Source organism: Esox lucius, chromosome 3 (assembly GCF_011004845.1).
Source record: "Esox lucius isolate fEsoLuc1 chromosome 3, fEsoLuc1.pri, whole genome shotgun sequence".
In the NCBI taxonomy this organism is placed as follows: Eukaryota; Metazoa; Chordata; class Actinopteri; order Esociformes; family Esocidae; genus Esox; species Esox lucius.
Window position 1 is genome coordinate 29,897,770 of NC_047571.1, and position 21,117 is coordinate 29,918,886.

At 45.3% G+C, this 21,117-nt stretch overlaps 1 protein-coding gene across 3 annotated transcripts in view; it reads right to left on the minus strand.

Annotated features, from left to right (window-relative positions):
- LOC105024656 (low-density lipoprotein receptor-related protein 8) overlaps positions 1-21,117 on the minus strand; it is an 88,273-nt gene that overhangs the window by 38,928 nt on the left and 28,228 nt on the right. For 2 of the 3 annotated variants that reach the window (XM_029118747.2, XM_029118746.2), the window contains exons 3-4: positions 12,617-12,739; positions 2,269-2,397 (exon numbers count right to left, since the gene is read on the minus strand). In XM_029118747.2, the coding sequence (XP_028974580.2) occupies positions 2,269-2,397; positions 12,617-12,739 (252 nt within the window). The remainder of the gene's footprint in view (positions 1-2,268; positions 2,398-12,616; positions 12,740-21,117) is intronic. The other variant, XM_029118748.2, reaches the window with a different exon arrangement.

A 21,117-nucleotide genomic window follows, 5' to 3' on the forward strand; every position in this document is an offset into this window, starting at 1 on the left:
CCCCCGGATTCACGCAGGACCTTGATGTACAGCCGGTGACCAGGTCAGAGTATTCTGGAGGCACGTTGGTTTTCAGTTGCTTTGACAGGTATATCCGCTGGCGTGTCTTCCTGGTGATCACTGGGACGTTGTCTTCCCACCGGAGATTGTGGGACACGACGGTCCCTGGGAATTCGAGTGATCTGGCTGAATGTACAGCTGCTCCCCTTGGTGTGAAGCAGGAAAGGTGGAGGGTGACTGTTTTAAAGCCTAGGTTGTGACATAGAGGATGTAGCAAAGCCCCATACATACCTTCCATTCCCGTGAACACACAGTTCAGTCAATGTTAATACAGCATGCTACGTTAGGTTAGGTTAATGTATGTCTGTGTGCTTATGGATCACCTGTAGCTCTGATTGGCTATAGCATCCATTCTCCAAGGGGAAGTCCAGGCCTGGACTAAAATATATTTTTATTTGTTTTTGTATACTTGCTACTGAAAATAAAACGAATTTATAATATCCCATATCAGACAATTTTAAGAAGAGCGTCATATTCTTCTATATATCTAGTGATTCATAGGCCATCCGTTCCACTTTGAATTAAAAGGGGAAAATTAACAGTATGTACTGTTAGCTTTGGCTGTAGTCTTACTTTGTCTAATAAATTTAATCAGTCAATAGGCTTTGAAAGTACAAGCCCAGCATCTAAACTCCAGGGAATATCCTAATTTATATGTCGTACTAAAAACCCAACAAGCCCTGTGTTTCCTCTCTAGGGGACTCCTAACATGCAGGCCATACAGCCCACTCTGGCCCATGGACGTCAGAGTCCCAGCCTGAAGTCAATGGAGAAACTCCAATGAGAAAGAGGATTAAAGCAGGCTAGAGAGGCTGTCTGGGGACCCAGTTGGACGGCGGCTCCAAACCCTAAAAGGCTATAAATCAATGGCCCACCGGTGAGTGAGTGGGCATTCTGAACAGGCTTCATCCACAGTTAGGAGAACGTGCAGGAGAACGTGGAGGAGAACGTGCAGGAGAACGTGCAGGAGAACGTGCAGGAGAACTTTGTTCAACTACAGTTAGTCTCACACGAGACCCGCACAAAAAGCACAACCCTTTCCCACTTGGCACCCAAAGCAGGCTAACAGAACCCCTGAAGAAACTCGAAAATGGAAAGATCCAGAACCGTATAGGAACCTGGTCTGGGTTTAATACCTTGCAATGTTCTTCTTGGCTCTGACGCACTGCGATAAACGCGTGACCCTAACCCGAGGAGTGAATTTGGATTTGATCTCCAATTTCATTAAAACTGAGCAAATGCAGTGTTGTCTCCCCACCCCCCCATAAACACATACACACACGCGTATATACACTCACTCATTTACACACACTCTCTTTCCCCAGTGTCTATACACACGCTTACATACTCTCTCTCTCTCTCTCTTACACACACACACACAGACAGACAGCAGACACACACACACACACACACACCCTGCCATGACTACACTCCTGGCCTACTTTACGAGGCAGCGTGAAGAATTGGCTTCTCCTATTCTCCCGCTCCCTCAGTGCTCCTCGTCTCTCCGGCACGTTGGGGGAGATTGACTGAGGCGTCAGGCTGGTGGGGAGGCTGTGTGTTGGGACTTTGAAGCCGCTCCGGGAGAAACCCGCTCTTGTTTTCTTCTGACTGGGGGGAAACGGCACGGAGAAGAAGGAAAAGGATACTCTGTTCTTTCCGGTCGTCATTTCTCTCCCTTAGGTGGTTGGGTGTGTGAGAGCACGTCCGAGTTAGCCTGCGTGTTTGTGTGTGTCTGTGTGTGTGTGTGTCTGTGTGTGTGTGTGTCTGTCTGTGTGTCTGTGTGTTTAGACAGTCTGAAGTGTGTGATTGGGCAGAGGGGAGTCATCATTCACTGTTGATGGACTGGCTCTTGCGCCTAGCAGAGCCTGGTCGGGTCAGGTTTGGGGCTCTTGATATTGCCATGGTTGCCATAATTACCGGTAGATATTAACGGTTCCGTCAGACGCCAAACGGCAAATGGACATACTATGGTTGTCACATTCGAACCTGAACCTTCCAACTGTGGACTCATTCAACCACTCATAGAATTCTAAGCTGGCAACATGTTGGCAAACGACCAGACCTTGTGTTATTTTGCCCCTCAACCACAGCGTCCGCGTTACCAGTGGGCGGGACAACCTCTCATCGACCACGTAAGCACACCGGTCTCAGCCAACGAGAGGTGTCCGCGGCCTCCGACTGACAAGCCGTGCGGCACAAACTCACCGGAGGCGCAGCCGTCCTCGTCCGCCCCGTTCTCGCAGTCGCGCTCACCGTCGCACCGCCACGACAACGAGACACACTTGTTGTTGGTGCCGCCGCAGTCAAACTTCCCCGGGGGGCACGTCTGTTTGCCTGGAGGGGAGGAGGAGAGTACGGGTCAGGCCTGTTTCCTAAACGCCGCCCCTCGCACCACTCCGCGGACCTGAGACAACCAGGCCAGGCCGGCCCTAGTGCATGTGGACAAGAACACACAGTGACAACGCCATCATCATGACACTGGCGTGTATTTAATCCTGGGTGTAGGGCCATGGCCTTCCTTTCGCATCACGTGTGCCGCTGTCAGCCCCTGGTAGTCGTGCCAACCCCCTGAACTCTGTGGGGACACGGAACACGTCATACTAATGTTCAGTTGGTCGTGCTGTAAAAATGTTGACCGATCTGTTGGTTCGCCCCAGTTGGCACGCAGCCCTCGTTTAATCCAGATTACCCTTCTCTGTGTTTAGAATGAAACCCTGCTGTCGTTAATTATACATCTCTGCTTACATACAGCGGGCGAGATTTAAGTAATTTTTCATAGCCACCACAGAATCAAATCAATAAGCTAACTAACATCCTCTGATGGGAAGTAGATTGGGTCTTGTTTTCAGGTGGTTTAGTCACAATCTATTAGTTCTATTAGTCTGTCATAATCAAGCTTCTGGCTTTTTTTGAAGATCAGACTTTTGTTCTGGTTCTGCCTGCCAAACCTTTCTCTGCATTTTAGGGGGGAAAAGAATGACCTTTGCTGAAGATCCACAAACGTCTGGGCTTGAAATCACCATAATTAGTAATTGGCTGAAATGTGGCTTCCTGAGGTGCAACCATTGCATAAATTACATAATTTGTGTCGCTAAAAAGCTTTCAGACAGATGGGCTGTATTTTTTATAAAAAAAAACGTAAGAGGTTAAATTATATGGGCTACTGTTTTGGAGCTGGCAGCTATAATATCTGATTTCTGACAGTTCTACTGATGGATTTAAGATAGCCATTACAGTTTTTTAAGATTGCTAACAAGAATTGTTCAATACTGCGGACACACATGCAAAACTCTAAATACAGTTATCAAAACAACATTTGGCAATGCACATCACACATCTCAAAATGCTAATCTTTCTCCCAAATGAAAGCTTACAGTCTCTCACAACATGCACACTGTCTGTCATGACCTACACAACTTTAAACACAGCTACCACTTGAAAATGGGTCAATTCCAGTACTGTTAAACAAACAAAAAGTGAATACACATTATGAATATGCATATGCAGATATATAACAGCTGTGAATTAAGACTTTTTTTATTTTAGAATTTCTATGTCTATTACTGTAGGAATGTAAAGAAATTGCCATCTAATTCAATTTTGTGTAGCTTTTGAACTTGACATATTTTGATTAGGTTACCTTAACATTTGCAAAATGGTCTATACAGTAAATACATAGAACTTTCTTGGTAGATGTGTTTTTTTGAGTGCTTATGACATTTGAAAGAAGCAATAACAAATGGTCCACAGGCTGCCACATGGAGTGTTGTTGTGAACTGTATTTAGGGTTTTCCACAGGCTGCCACATGGAGTGTTGTTATGAACTGTATTTAGAGTTTTCCACAGGCTGCCACATGGAGTGTTGTTATGAACTGTATTTAGAGTTTTACACAGGCTGCCACATGGAGTGTTGTTATGAACTGTATTTAGAGTTTTCCACAGGCTGCCACATGGAGTGTTGTTATGAACTGTATTTAGGGTTTTACACAGGCTGCCACATGGAGTGTTGTTATGAACTGTATTTAGAGTTTTCCACAGGCTGCCACATGGAGTGTTGTTATGAACTGTATTTAGAGTTTTACACAGGCTGCCACATGGAGTGTTGTTGTGAACTATATTTAGAGTTTTCTACATGTATCTGCAGTAGTGAACAATGCTTGTTAGCGATCGTCATTTTTTTTTATACAACTATGGTGTAGCAAAAATAGCTACATCTCTTCGATGCCTTCCTATAATCACTGACTGAAACTGTCAAAGCAAGTTCTCAGTGCAAAGAGAAGAACAGAACTGCATTCAGCCTTTACGTTCTCCAACCGCGGTGAATGACTTGAGGAAATAGAATTAGACATAAATGAAGTGAATAAAAGGAGTATTTATTGTCAAATGGATACCAACAACGGCTCACCTTCTGGCTCCCCCTCGGCAAGGAAAAGCAGAAATGTCCCTAACTAATTAGACCCACCACCAAGTCCCATTGGCAGTAATTTGGCAGTGTGTTGGTGGGGTGTTGACAGGGTGTTGGCAGTGTGTTGACATTGTGTTGGCAGTGTGTTGCCATTGTGTTGGCAGTGTGTTGGCGTGTCTCTGGCAAGGGCATGTGAAGGTCGCTGGGCAGTGGAGGAGAGCAGCTGGTCACTAGGGGAGGCAGAGAGAGTGGTGAGGCCTGACGTAACACCCAACTGCCCCCAGGACAAACGCTGACCTCAGCCCTGGGTGTTCTGGGTAAAAAAACAAACAAGGTAGGCTACGTACTCAGAGAACATGTGATGGAACCTAGGTGGAAGTGAGAGAGAGAACGAAGGAAAATGGGGTAATTTGAAGAGTGGATTTAAAAAGTGGAGAAAGGATGACAGAAAAAAGGACAAACATTAAGAGAAAGATGTAGGAAGGTAAAGGATGATATGGTACAGAACAGAGTGATATGGTTAGGTAAAGAGTGATATGGTAAGATTAAGAGTGATATGGGAAGGTTGATTACTGACATACACTGTCCAAAATGAAAAGCCCTCCAGGAGGAATAGACAAGTCAAAAGGAAACAGAGAAGAGAAGGGAGTAAGAGACACACAGGGGAAGGACAAAATTGGTAGATGTTACAGACCAAATGACCTTTACAACTCTCATCCTCCATCCAATCAAAAGCTTTCTCTACTGAGTGGGAGTGAGGAGCACCATGGGAAAGAGAGTGTGAGCAGGTCGGATGTAGGTCTTCCCTCAGAAAAAGAGACGCTTTCCTATCCTCTAACTGATCGCCCTTTGATGAACTACACATTTAATCCCATCTGTCGCAAACAAGGGAATCAAATAACCGCTGCGTGCCAAGGAGGACTGATACCACGGCAACAAGGTAGCGACTGATTAGATAACACTATACCCTAGTGACCTACAGAAGCTGCCTCTCCATGGTGTCTCACCCCCAGGTTTTATTTTTTTTATTGGGGGGGGGGGGGGGGGGGGGGGGGTGGGGGGTAGTGTAGCATAGTCCGGCTGATTTCACCTCTCTAGTGATTTTGACCGGACTTCTGTAAAAATGCCGCGCGAATCTTGAACTTTCCACATCCTGCTGCCCAGAGCGGTGAGTCACAGCTTGTTAGCATGTAGCGACGTGGGTGCTATCAGTCAGACCCTGGAGGCTTATCTGAAGCCAATTACTGACAGAGTGACATTTGTGTCCGAGATTTTAATCGCCGGAGTGACAGACAAGTGTCCCGCGCTTCCACCACTATGACACGTGAGATGACAAGGAATTATGGATCTGTAGAACAGAAGTTAGGTCATGAACTTCACTCAAAGTCCATTGATGTTTCCATGATCTGAGGGGACCGTGTGCTCCATGAGGGAACCGTGTGTTCCGTGAGGGAACCGTGTGTTCCGTGAGGGAACCGTGTGTTCCGTGTCTCATTTGTAATTACAATATAGCGAAACAGATGATCTCCACTGCCCTACATGGGGAACGGGTGCACTGATTCACATCGATGTGATGGCAAATTTTATTCGTCTATAGCTGCCCTGCCATTTATTTTATCAGATGGATAAAAAAAAATTCATTGATATCGGTCATTGCTAAACTGATGCCTTATGTAGATACTATTTTCTCTGTTATTCATTTCTCACTCTAAATCTAGATTTTAACTTGACCTGGGTTTAAAGCAGTGTTACATTTGCCTCCCACATGCCTCCCAGAAGGTCTGATATATACTATTGGCGTGGTTAAAAATGGGCAGTAAGACCCCCGTTCCACTCGGAGTCCTATCTGAAACCATTCCTGTGATGGTGTTCTTGCTACATCCATCGTGAACAATGTTGTGTCAGTAAACACTGCGACCTGACTGTTCTGCAACACGTATAGTCACGGCTAAATAGATCACATCACGGTAATAAAGGTCACGATTGACCGCCATGTCTTATGAAATCCCGCAAAAACACCGGACCTGCGGCGTTTGATACGACACCCTGATGAAGACGACTTGGCTGTCGAACCTTGGTATGAATTAGCGTGTGCTGCCGCTGCTTTCCCATTCAAATGACACCACGTCTTGGCCTGTCTATGTGATGGCTTCTGGCTCCTCAGGCCGACAAGACAGCCAAACAGTCCGCCGGCGTGTCCCGCGCCTGGTCGTGGAGAGGCTCAAACAGTTACTTGGCCTGGACTACGGAGCTTGAGATATGCCACCAAGTGCTCAGATAGCATAAGTCGTGGGCAGATTTACCGCTTCATTAAGCCAGGTTAGCGTAGCCACGTCCCTCCCCGTAAATTATGGATCAGGTGGAGGAGCGCCAGGTCCCTGAGCTGCAGTCGGTACATGAGCTGGTTAGCTATGGGAGCTAGCATTAGCATTCTACTTCTACTGCTGTGGAGTATAGAGTATCTCACAAAAGTAAATAGTTGAGTATATCTTTTCATGTGACAACACTGAAGAAATGACACTTTGCTACAATGTGAAGTAATGAGGGTACAGCTTGTATAACAGTGTACATTTGCTGTCCACTCAAAATAACACAACACACAGCCATTAATGTCTAAACCGCTGTCAACAAAAGTGAGTACACCCCCAAGTGAAAATGCCCAAATGCCTTCATAACATTCCGTCCACTGTCTATGATTCAACACAAATTTGAAACAGTACTTCTGCAGAATTTCCCTTTCTGGTTTTAAGTTAGCGTTCATTTATTTAAGCAACTGCATTTTTTATGAGCAAAGGCACAAACACTTCACTACACCCAAAACATCTGCTATAATATGAATGCAATATTAAAATACACACACGCTCCCTGTCATTAACCATTCCCCCAAAAGAGTCATCTTAGTGGGACTGAAGCTACTGTCTATACAAAGAGAATTGACACACTCCTTCAGGAAAGAGTCTATTATCTGCAGTGGCTATCTAATGATTAAGTTTATAACTAAACACACTAAAAACAGTAAACATACAGCTCTAGAAAAAATGAAGAGACCACTGCACTTTTTACTTTAATTTCCAAAAAAGTTGGAGAACACTGCAAACGGAACGCTTCTGTTCCACACTCAAAACTTTCCTTTTCAACTTTATTGGAAAGGGAAGAAAAAATTCTAATCTGGAGCCGTTTATACACACTGAAATTAACACTGGAATGTCGTTGAACCTGAACTGTTTGTTTCAAGTCCTGCCAGAACATCTCAATTAGATTTAAGTCTGGCAATTACATCCCCCCCCCCCCCCCCCCCCAATTCATTATGCTTCTCAGCCATTCTGATGTAGACGTGTTTGTCTTGCATTACTGTCTTGCTGCATGACCCAGGTGCGCCTCTCAATCAATCAATTGTCCTCCATCTTTCACCATTTCCTCTCCAATAAAGCAGAAAATGCCAGAACAAAATAATATATTTAAAAAGAAAGAGCTGAAGTTATGGTTTTTGATGGCAAAGTCTTCTAGGTCCTAATGCAGCAATGCATTCCCAAAACCAGACCATACCATCACCCTGCTGGACCTCTGTCCCCTGTCTGTGAATGAGAAGTCCTAATCCAGGACATTTTACAGCTGGTTTATTCATTATAAGATGGCTACATTAGAGAACCACACAACCAAGTAAAAGTGCTTTTTGCTCAGTGAAGTTAGTCCAAAAAAACTAAAACAATGACGTTATTATGGGCGATGATTCTACCTTATCTTGCTGAAGAGACACAGAGGTGTGGCATTTCATACAAGCCGTACATAACACACACATTTCCAGACATCCGAATATTTCACCCGAATCTCCGGAAAGCTGTACATTTTTGGGGATGAAACCGTTTTGGGGATGAAACCGGCAAAGCAGAGGCATAAGCTTGAGTCTTTTATGTGCCGGCGCTGCGCTACTCCAGTGCGCGGGTGTGTGTGCATGTTGATACGTGCCTGTTCTTACGCCTGTCCCCACAACTCCAAAGACTAGGAGTCAGGGTAAAACGTTCGGGCTGTTAGCCGTCAGGCTAAGGTTTGGGTCAGATAATCAGAGGGTTACGGGATAGGGAATATCTGTTCTGGTCCCTACAGAACCGTGTATTTTTGTGTGTGTGTGTGTGTGTGTGTGTGAGTGAGAGAACAAAATGGACAGCCAAAGGCGACAGCAATTGAAAACAGGGTGCATCACGGGAAGGAAAGAGTTAATAAAAGAGAGAAGAGAGAAGGAAGAAACCCAAAAAGAAAGATATTCAAGAAGGCAAAAAGAAAAAATTAAGGAAAATGTATAAAGACAGAGACAAAGAAACCAGTATCCAGTAGTGCCTCATCCCTAAGTGAAGGTGTGTAGTGTAATATACTGACCATCAGCAGGTTTAAAACAGGGGTCACAAACACAGGTGCACAGCCCGGTTCTTAACAGAATAACATCAATTTAGATTATATGTCTACAGAACATTTCATTTCACAAGTGAACACCCAGATGTGTTTTATGCAAAAGAGACAAAAAGTCTCAAACTGAATGTTTAAGAATAACACAGTTTTTTTATTATTAACACTGTTCAATTCCCTGGGAAAAACATGCAAAATTCCCGCTCAATGCACCACAGCCGCCGATTCATGGTTGACATGGCGATGTTTCATTACAGTTTTATTACGTTTTAATTGATGTCAGACAGTACAGCATCACACAGGGCTGGGCTAATCTGCAGCAATAATTTACAGGTTGTTCATGTTGAGCATTTTGACACCATTTCTACGTACTAGATTTAAAAAATTTGTAGTATTTCAGAAGTTTACGCTTCACTGCTTAATAGCGCTGTGAATTAATTCTTAACAAATCGTCTGGAGGTCCATCAAAGTCCTTCTGAGCACTCACTAACGACTTACTTCTGATGAGACAGGTGGACGAGTTCAACCAGGAGATGAGAGAAAGATGTTATTTTGATGAACAGGTTCCCCTTCTCTCGTGGTGACATTTACAACAGCGCAAGGAGATACAGACGCCTCTCCATTCGCCCACTTGCCAGTCCATTTCGATACAGCTGTAGGCCAGGCGGAGCCACTTTGAGAGCCAGCTGTGAAGATATGTCCCTTGACATCACAGCAGCAGTTTGTCCTTTCAGCCGTTCAGGAAGTCGAAATTCAGACATTGTGAAGTGGACTGCATGTCGAGCTATAAACAGTTATTTTTTTTTGCCATCCTCAATCTTGAGAGTACCGGCATTCACTGTATACCTCCATTTTGAAAAGCAGTCAGGATGTTTCTACAAACATCCTGATTGCGAATAATTTATTCCCTGATACAAAGATAGCAAATAACAGAAATACCGCAGGTACTTTGTACTCTGAATTATTATGAATAGTAATATTACCAGTAATAATAAACAAGTATGGACCCTGCTGCCATAACAACATCAATCCACAATTTGTGTTGACTGAACAGATGAATCGTGAGGCAAGCTTTCTGTCCGCCACTACCATGCTAGCTCTCCATCTGCCACTACCGAGCTAGCTCTCCCCATCACTACCATGCTAGCTCCCCCTCTGTCACTACCATGCTAGCTCTCCCTCTGTCACTACCATGCTAGCTCTCCCTCTGTCACTACCATGCTAGCTCTCCCTCTGTCACTACAGTGCTAGCTCTCCCTCTGTCACTACAGTGCTAGCTCTCCCTCTGTCAATACCATGCTAGCTCTCAGTCTGCCGCTACCGGAGCACACAGACAAGACAGTGGTGAACCTGTACTAATGGATGTCTGTCAGCAGCAACAGAAACATCTTAAGGAAATGTTGCACGGTTGGACCAGCACCCGTCCGATCACCAGGAAGCAGGCGGACAGACATCTTTGAGCCTAAACAACAGACCGCAATGCTACCTGATTAAAATACACACAGGATTTCCATACAAATTACCTTTTCATTTTGATCTCCATGTCAGGGAGGCAAAATCCCTCCCTTATTTATCTTTAATTTGATTCCCAATCCAAACACGTCATCCTACAGAGGTCCCTGTCCCTCGCTGTCTAGCTCACCTTCAAACTAAACTTTCTGGGGGTATCATTAATATGGGCAACTTGTTGGCCATTCCGTTCTTTATTCATGATTTCCTGGCTACACACACAGCCACAACCTGATAAAGCAGTGCAAAATGAAAAACTATTTTTCCAAGATTAATTTGCTTTTCCAATTCCCCTTTGCTATCATAAAAGCATGCAAATTCCTTTATGGTAGATGAACTTTGTATTCCAACGGTTCCATCTCAAGATAAAAACCTCAGGTCTCCGTCTTCAGTCTACCTCAGAAATACACTTCGCCTCTGCTTTGACCACCTCGGTCCCCCTACAACATGTGAGTTTGACTTGGATGGAAATGGTTCCGGTCTTGCTCTTGCCTAAAATATAGGTCTGGTCCGTGTTTTAACTGGACTTGCTTAAAGCAGTTCGTCTACAACTCCACTTCATCCCAGTACAAGCAAATGCTGAGAATGTGTCAGTCAGGTAGACTCTAAATGCCATTTTACCCAAGTCTCTGCTTGAAAAGAAAGAACAATGAGCTTATCTGCAGTCCACACTTCTTCCCGTGAAGGGGGGGGGCAACCAACCGGGGTTCCCCATCCCCCTGATGTCTGTCCCCCTGATTTACATACCTCTGGCCCAGCACAACAGAGATATATAACCCCCCCTGCACAATCACTGGGGATGTAGGGAAGAGATGGAGTCGGGCTCAGTCAGTGTAACACAGCATGAATAGAAGGATGAAATCGCTCCCTCTCGGCCTCTTTACAAAGCTTGGCAGTTGCAGTAATCAGACTACATCTCCGTCTCTCTTGCCAACATCAGACGCCAGCGTGGCGGGGAAGAGAGTGGGCAAGACTACGGCAGCCAAGGGCCTCCGGCTGGAGGCGTGGGAGAGGCGTCCGAGCTGCTGCCCGAGCAGAATAGTGTGGGAAATTACAAACGCCGGGGCCTCGGCTTCGAGAGCCACATCAGACGCTGTCTGGCTGGCGGATCAGAGCAGAATAATGTTCTGATGGGACGAGGGGAGGTCTGATGGTCTGGAGTGACATATTGGTTAGGACTGATTCTCTCTCTACCTGTCATTCTAGATAGATGTTTTGACAGAAAACTATTGATGTGTCAAACACAACATACTAGCTCACACTACAGCACAATATACTACATCACTCTACAACACAATATACATCATCCCACTACAACACAATATACATCATCCCACTACAACACAATATACTACAACACAATTTACTACAACATATCACACTATACTAAACGATATTACAACACTTTGCGTACTGAAATCCTAATCCCTTATGTCTGTCTATGAGAGCTTCCAAGAGAGGCTGAAGTTGCCTCTGAATGTGCTGAATCCTCAAGCTCACGCCGACCACAGGTTGACATTTGTGAGCAACCAGAGAGAATCAATGAGGGGCCCTGTCTGGCCAGTCCTCCAGACACAGAGCACTGAGATAGGCTGAAACAGCCGAACTGGCGAGCTGTGTTACACAAACTAAAACGGACCAAAACAATAATACAACATGCCTCTAACAGATTCAGCATGTGTAATACAGTTGCAGTGTTTGCTAACTAAAACGTATTAAAGGGGTGATACGTAAGATGTTTACTGTACTACCAGCATACATACAAGCGGAAATGACCACGGCACATCGATAGTTAATGTTTTCGGTTAATGTTCCAAATTATAATTCTCTACCAAATTCATCTGAGTGCCTGAGATTCCCCATTAAAACATTCTCGCCGGTCCGTCTCTCAGCTTCCATTTCCATTTCCATTCCATCTCGTTATACTCACTTAAGACACTCGCAGTACTATTGTTTCCACCCTAAACTAGCTAATTCTATTCGGGTCCCGTCCTGCAAGGGACGACGGGGATGAGACAAGTCATGTTATAGTTTAGAGGCAGGATTCTACACAGCGCCAGGATTCCAGGCGGTGTTGTGACAGGAGTGAACGGATGACATGTACGCTGTTGTCATCCCCTGGGGTCCTGGGAGACCCTGGGTTCTAGGACTAAGAATAAAACTGTCAATACGTCCAACATGCTTTTGAAGTCGGGTTTCGGGCGGCGCCGAGTTGACGTTGAGTCAGCTCTGACTTACTGCAGGTAGCGTCCGCCTCGTCCGAGCCGTCCGGACACTCGGGTTCCCCGTCACAGCGCCAGCGGCCCGGGACACACTGGCCGTTGGCACAGGCAAACTCGGCGGGCGCGCACGTCTTCCTGGCTGAGACAGGGAGAAGGAGAGGAGGAAAAAAGGGAAAGCAGGGAATGAGAGAAAGATGAGGTTAATCCACAATTCACCTCAGTAATGAGTCACTTGCAATAATCAAAGCCCTCCGCTATCCTCAACATCATCCAATCAAAGTAGCATCCGCTTCCACAGGCAACCCCCCCCCCCCCCCCAGCCCTTCCCTGGCTAAGATCCTTAACTAATTATTCCTTCGCTCCCCTTTTCCGACTCTTATCTGACTCATCGACTCTCTCCCTCTCTCTGAATGAACCTGCCGTAATCCTCCCTTCAGGTCGCTCTGCACGATGGAGGCCCGGAGCCGAATGCACTCAGGATTTTATCTTTGTTTTCCGGGCGTGGTCAAAGAAATTACCCAGGCCGCAGCCATCCACAGTCGGAGAAACAGAAGAAGGTCAAACTCGTCCTGAATGGAAATATCAGTTGATGAATGGTGCCGCGAAAAAAGAGACGGCCCCGAAACAAAGGCAAGCGGACGTTGTTCACACCTGAAATGGGTTCCGATAGGACGTCATATCGACCAAATACTTCCTGCCTGCTTGGAGCGCCTGGCGGCCACAGTTTGCTCGGGTCAGTTCTAAGGGAACAGGCCAGCGCAAAACGCACGAGTGCGCGCTAACACGTTTAAATATTGAAAACAATTTCGACACGGCATTTGAACCCGGCCCGGGAGAAGGCACCACTCCCCCCACTAGCCGCGACCAAAGGGGCTCGCCAAGGAAAACGGCAGATGCCGAGGTCCGAGCCGCTCCACTTCCCCGGGCCATTAGTCCAACCGCAGTGGCAACGGCGCCCGAGTTGGTCTAGCGTAATAGCCACTAAAACGACACTGAGGCCCGACGTTCCTGTTCAAGAGGGCAGAGGACAGCACGGGATCAGAGAGGCTTAATGGGTGTGGATTAGATTGTGCTTTCGGCCATTTCCACCCTCCACTGTTGTATTGTTGGACACGGAGAGAGAAAGACAAGAATGACCTTGGCTCTGTGTTTTCACCAACTGCACCTGTTCCTTATTCTTTTTTCGACTTTCCTCTCGTCTTTTTATCTCTCCGTCACCATCTTTTCGCCCTTTGGCGCTCTCTCTCTCTCTCTCTCTCTCGTCTGTCACTCCCTCTTGCTTTCTTTGTGCATTTCTTTCTCCCTCATTCTGCCTTTGGCTTTCTGCCTCCGCCTCTCTCAGATAGCACAGCTGAATGTAGGCACTGTGATTGGCAGAGAGACAAAATTGGGTTCAAAATGGCAGAAACAACAATATTACCACCAACACCCTTTATCTTCAAATCCAAATCAGACCGACAGGTCTGCAGTAGACCGAGCGCACCCTGCCTTTTATCGCTGGCCGAAATATAAGGTGGTCGGGAACTGCATTCCTTTAAACAGGATATGGGAGATTTTGCATTGGCTCTCGAACTTCGGGCTTTAGCTCCGCGGGGTAACCACTACCTTGTGGCACACAGGAAGCCTAGGCGTGAACCCACCTCGGTTACACCTCGTTCGGAATAATGAAGAAGGTAACAGCACAGAGAAAAATATGTCTTATGTCGGGTCCTCTGTCTGCCTCACTCCCTCGTTGTCTCTCAGTCTACAGTCTGTAGTCCAGCATAACAGAAACGCTGGACTCTTACAAGGATCAAAGGAAATCATACAATGTCTCGCAGTGTCTCTTTAATGTCGGCGCATGTATGCAGAATTGGGCACCAATTATGAATTGGGCACGTCAAGCGCTGAATGCTGATTGGTTAACAGCTGTGTTATATCAGATTATTTACCACAAGTTGCGTCTCGCCTAAAAACAGCCGTTTGCCACTGTATATTGGACATAAACAACACCCCTTTTTAGCTTATTAGTCAAATATTCACCAAGGTTTGCCACTCTCAATTCACATCACACCCCTACTACATTACAATGTCAAATTAACATTCTCTCTCAAACATAATGAACTGATTCCATTAAACTGTGTGTGTGTGTGTGTGTGTGTGTGAGAGAGAGAGAGTTCCCCTCTCTCAATTAGTTTCAAGATGTTTGCTCAGAAGTGCCGCCAGCATAGCCATCAATAGTATTGAGGGTATTATTCTTGTTTGGTACAGAAAACAAGTCAATCTTCTGGAAGATTCCATTAACGTTGATTAACAACATACGAGTTCTCCGGAGTGTTCCTTTGAAGTTCCATTTGCATTCCGTAGACATTGTCATTAGAGGCCATGGGAGGAACTCCTTGTTTGGGGTAAGGATAGATAATTCCGGGCAAACAGGGACTGTCTGAGCTGCTTTAACACCTCCTGAAATGCCTTGTCAACTCATTAGTGGCGTGTTCACAGCCGCGACCCCGCAAGTATTCACACACTTACATACATTTACTAAAACACAATTATCACTTAGCAAGCAGAAAAGGTCTCTGTTATATTGGAACGATAAAAAAACAAAGAGAGAGAGGATTTAAAAGAGTAAAGAGTGTCTGAGAGAGAGAGAGAGAGAGAGAGAGAGAGAGAGAGAGAGAAAGAAAAAGGAGAAACCAAACAGCAAGAAAAGAGTGGTGAAAGGAAATAGAGTAAAAGATGAAAAGAGAAGACACCAAAGAGAACAGAAAGAGAGGACATGGCTATAAAGACAAAGATAGAGAGCGAGAGAGAAACAGATAGAGTCATCCCATCAGCACCACATGGTATTTCTACCTGAGTCATTAGGATCAAGGTTGTTGTGAATGACAAAGCCTCTGCCTCACACAACCACAGTCAATGCAGATTTATTCAAACCTATTCTACTCTATTTACCCTTTCAGGGACAATGAGGGCTTGTTAAGCCTAATTTCCAGCCCAACTCAAGAAGTCAACCTGGACATTCATCTGCCAAATACACTTTATAGGGTCTGTTCTCAGTCAAATTCTATGAGGGCTGTTCTCTGTGAAAGTCTATGGGGTCTATTCTTAGTCAAACTCTATGAGGGCTGTTCTCTGTGAAAGTCTATGGGGTCTATTCTTAGTCAAACTCTATGGGGGCTGTTCCCAGTCAAATTCTTTAGGGGATGATAATTACCAATGCCTCTTAGCACCATCTGTTTGGATTGGCTCTCCGTTTTAATCTGTGGTTAGGGGGGGTCACCTTGCCGGCATTGCAACTCAGCAGGAGATGGGGGGGGGGGCAGTCGGAAAGCAGAAGCACCTGTGATGCTCTATGCCAACAGAATATGTAAAGTTGAATAAAAATTATTCATGTAACTGGAGATAAGTGTAGCCACTTACACACTGTTAAAATGTGAATTTAGTATTCCATACCTACATTCCAGCATCGAACAAACCTTTAAAGGATTCCTGAGTTTCAACTACCCTTCAGAATTAGTAGTGTGTGTAGTAGAGAGCTTGGTGGTGTGTGTATTAATGGGTTGGTTCGTGATGTCAGTGGGCTATGCTCGTCCCTGTCTCAGGGCAGTTTGTGGTTGCTTGGTGTCCCTGCCAGAGTAGCCCTGTTTGGGATTGTCTTCTGAATCTGTCTCAGACCCAGGTTTTTAGGATGCAATACTTCGTACTGAGGGACAAGGGTCAGTCTGGTATCTACGCTGAGGTGTCCTTTTGGATCTAAGGAATTTCTCCCTCTAAATTCTCTAGTGTCTTGTTAAATCTTAAGAGAACCTGAGTCTCTGGACCATGCCTTAGAAGTGCCTGGCCTGACTCCTAAACTTCTCTGTCTGAAGTCTTCCTAGTTGTGTTGCAGATATAGTTTCTGCCTGATGATTCCTGCTGACTCCGGATCAAGCCCATCTGTATTCATTGACCCAGGGGTCATCTGAACATGGTGTGGCCCAAAAAAGTACTGTACTCCAATCATTTTCAGCCAGAACAGACAGAACTGTCCAGCTCTTCTCTAGGTTTCTTTCTAGGTTCCAACCCTACTAGGTCATTTTTCCTAATTACCATGCATCATGCATTATTTTTGCTTGCTATTCAGGCTGAGTAATCTGTAAATGCACTTTGTGACAACTGCTGTTGTAAAATGGGCTTTGTAAAATACATTTGACTGATTGTAGACCTTTCTCTCCTGAACCCCAAACAGAGCCATCGCCTTGGAGACTGAAGGATATTAATGACACAGGGCTTCTACAAGGAGTGTCTGGAACCATAAGAGGTAATGCAGTGATAAGCACATTCTTCTGGGCATCAAAAGACAAACGGGCTCATTAGCACCCATTGAGTGCAGTGGGGGAAGTGTGGTCTGAGCAGAAAACAATGTCCTGCTACGGACAGACTAAGGTAAGGTACGGGGGTAGAGTTCATTAGGACATCTTGGGGCAGAAAGAGTTGCAAAACAGTTGCATACTGAAGCGAAACAAAACAAAGTGTTCAGACTTTCCATTAAAGTCTATTTCCTAGTTGGATGTATATGAAAAACACAACGAGGACAAGGTTTGACACTAGACAAAGACTGTTTGAGGCTAAGATACTCATGCCCAAAAACATATTAGTATAAATCAACATTTCAGTGCAGTGTTTGAAAAAAATTACTTTGGTCACTTCATTTAGGTCAAGATATTTTTCAGGGCCTTTAAACACTAACTGAAATGAAAAAATGTTGATGAAAAATAAGAAATGAACGGCTAAAATGAACGGCTGAAAGTACCTGTGCACCTGGAGCAGTGTCTTAGAGCTGCCCAAGACCAGCCCACAACGCTTGGTAACAACAGCTGATTTAAAAGGGCTTCATAAAAACCGTTGATTGATTTTCATGACGGGGAAACAACAGACTTTCCGCCCAATAGGCGATTACATTTGAACCAATAAAATATAAAGTGCAGAGTCATCATTCAGGGAATTGAACTGACTGTGACAAAATGTCTACTAAGATGCTTTTGGATCAATCCCTATGGTATTGGTTTCATTCGTTCGCTTAGAGAAGAAAGTGGGACACAGACAGGCAGCCAGGCAGGCCGGCCGACAATCAGACAGATGCTCAGTGGTGGTTGATGACTTATTGATCAGGTCACACAGAGAAGGCTGACACGAAGAGCCACGGAGACTCAGCGACATCATCTACCTCCGTGCAGCCTCAGAACGTTCGTTAGCCGGAGGTCTTTGGGCGCCATGACACGCCATTTGTAGCTTTCGGCTCTTCACCGAGACAAAATCCTGCAGAGATACAACAGTAACCTGGATTCAAAGCCATGTTTTTACAGACCACTTTACACGACTAAGCAGAACTGGGAACCCTAGCTACGAGTATATGGTGGTCAAATTCCGGTTATATCATCATGAAATACGCCCGGCCCAAGGACTGATCCAATTATTGTTTGTTTAACGTTTCAACCAACAACAAAAATAATCTACCAAAAAATTACATTTCAAACCCACCTTACACTTCTACCTAAATCCAATTACATTGTTTTTACCTCACACAGAATTCTAGTCATCTGAAAATATAACTCCATGTAACTCCAAAACCACATATCAATCAAAACTACATGTTGAATTGACGTCTGTGCCAGAGGGACGTGATTCCTCCTCAGGGGACCAACCCGAGATCCAGCCTCTGCCCCAAACGGCAACCTAAATTCCCAGTTATGCGCAATACAGTCGCTATGAGCCCGGGTCAAAAGAGGTCTACTATGTAGGGTGTAGGGGGCCAACTGGGACGCTTGCCAGGTCGGGCTGTGGCCGTTGCTCACAGGACAAATGTGATCAGAGGACATGTGAGTGGGCAAAAAGCACAGCGCTCCCTCTGAGCCGCGCTGACATTCAGGACTAGCCTTTGATTTATCGAGCTTCTTTCAGGCCTCACTGCACATTTTCTATTTATGGTGAACTTAGGCTACCTCACCAAAAACACACACACACACACACAAACACACAGAAAACACACGCACATTACACAGGCTCACATACATAAACACACAGTATATAGACACAAACTACACAGTCTGATTAGCATATTACATCAGATAACGAGTATGGGCTCAGTTGACAGAGAGAGGGGCAGGTTTCTCACAGCAGAGATTCAAACATGTTCTGATCATAGTTGATTTCTTAAGTAATTTCCTTTTAAATCCCCATTTCAACATCAAAGCGGTTATAACTATAGAAACCCCCATATCAACAGGAAACAAGCTAAATTAACCGTAAAATACTTTGAAAATAAAAAGAGACTTGTTATAAACTCGGCGCTCTATTGACATAAAAAGAGGACTCCCAAATGATATGAAAAGCACTGTATGTCCAAAAGAAATCATGGCGATTTGCACCCTCTGTTCTCCTCCTTTCCCCAGTTTTGCGATATCATTAGGTAATCCTACTATGACCATCATATCGCAGCAACTCCCAATGGGCTTTGGAGAGTGGAAGATGGGGACATGTCTCCCATCTACTCATTAATGCCAAGCCATTTGGCTTTGGTCACCACCCTGTACATATCACAAAGAGCTCGGATCCACGCAAGGACACACTCACTCGATTGACAACCTCAGCTGTTTTTAGCAGCTGCCTGATGGGAGTCGCTAGGGCCCGATGAGACAAGGTGAATCCCAGCTGACGATGCCACCCCCAAGCCGAGCAGATGCTTGGCCAATATGCAAATCCCCATTGAGTTTCCAGTGCTGACCTTTGACTGTGCACCATGTTAGCTCAACAGGATAGCGAGTCAGTGACTGATGCTCCTCTGCGAAGAGCTACTGCCATTGGGCATGAAAACACAGTAAGCCTTCGGTGTTATATTGTCACTGCTAATAATGAGTAAGACATGTAAACTGGATTAATATGGGTTTATATAAAGTCTGTTTAGACGGCTGGACCACTCTAGGTCACAACTTGATTACATTTAAATCACGTTTATCATGGTAGTGAAGAGGTCACAAGACCACTTCCTGCACTAGGCCTTTGGCAGGCAATCGTTAGATCATTTCCCTGATGTTAGACCACTTCCTTAGTCACTGCGTGGTCATCCCACAAGGTCAAAACTTCCAATGACATTTGAACAGATTACATGGGAGGGACACATAATTTTCTAGATTCTCCACACATGCAATGTGTTCGTTAACCCATTGGTCTGAACAGGGTTGTTGATATACATTTGCCGCCCAAACCTCTCCGGTTTGCAACGTAACTGCAGCCGCTGCCGGGTCTTTGATCTGAATGTTCCATACCACACCCCAAAACTGAACAACGGCATTGCCCCTACACGGGGGAAACAATTGGGTCGAAGGTCTAAGGCCTTTTGGGGGGTTTGGGGGGAAAAAGGCGCGAGAATGGAGCAGGGTGGAGTCGGCACGGATTGGATGACCCACCACAGAGTGGCCAGGCGCCGCCGGAGATCCGTCAAAACATCTGCTGGAAAGACCAGCTGAAGGTGAGAGAAGCTATGAGGACGTGAACACAGGGAGAAACAAACAGAAACGGGTGTTATAAATGACGTGTTTTGTTGCCCAACATAGAGCGGTCTGGGGCCAGAAGCCAGGGCGGACATCAGTGAGGTTGGCCATACCGATGGACAGGAAAGAATTTCATACATCTTAAATTTTACCCCACTCCCCAACTCCAGAACTGCGCTGATGCAGCGTTAATGCAACGTTAATGCAATGTTGATGAAAAGCCATCCAGTTCACAAACAACTGCCAGGATGTCAAATCCAAGCAGGCTTGGATTCTCCCCAAATAACCTTTCTGGAAATATAAGCAGCGGGGACCTTGATATGAGAGCTTAGCATATCATTGAGAAGAAGGCTGCACACTTGAAATTAAATATGGTGTTTTGGAAGTGAAATCGTATTATGGAAGGAGAGCTGTTGGAGCCTGGTGGTAGTCGGCAAGGAGTTAGCAGTCAATCCCACTCTCACTGCGGTTTTTATGTCCCCGGCAAGGGTCACGTGACAACACACTCTCACACACACACTCTCACACACACACACACTCTCACACACACACACACTCCCCCGCTGTCTTTAAAGAGTGAGAAGAAGAAAGAGATCCATTCGGCAACACAGCCAGGCCTAAGCCTGTTGGGCGGAATTATGATTTTGCGGTTTGGAAGACTGTCAGGAGACAGCTTCCCCTGCAACGTGGGTAACATTCACCCACAAGCAGGTAGACTAGACCCCAGCTAGTCATTCCTCAACGGCTAATCAATATTGCTATTCTCATGCCAAAGAACGCAAGAATTGCAACAGTAGACAGGTGCAAACTAAATTTAGATGGCTTCTTCACCCTGAATGTAGACTAGGAGCCATAGCTCACATAAAATGAACTACAATAATATTAAGGTCAGAGAAGGTTGTGTCCATGATGGCACTATACGAATTATGCATTCATGTTAAAAAAATATTCCATAATCTGACAAAGGAAAAAACAAAAAGGTGTCAAATAGAACAGCACGATTTCA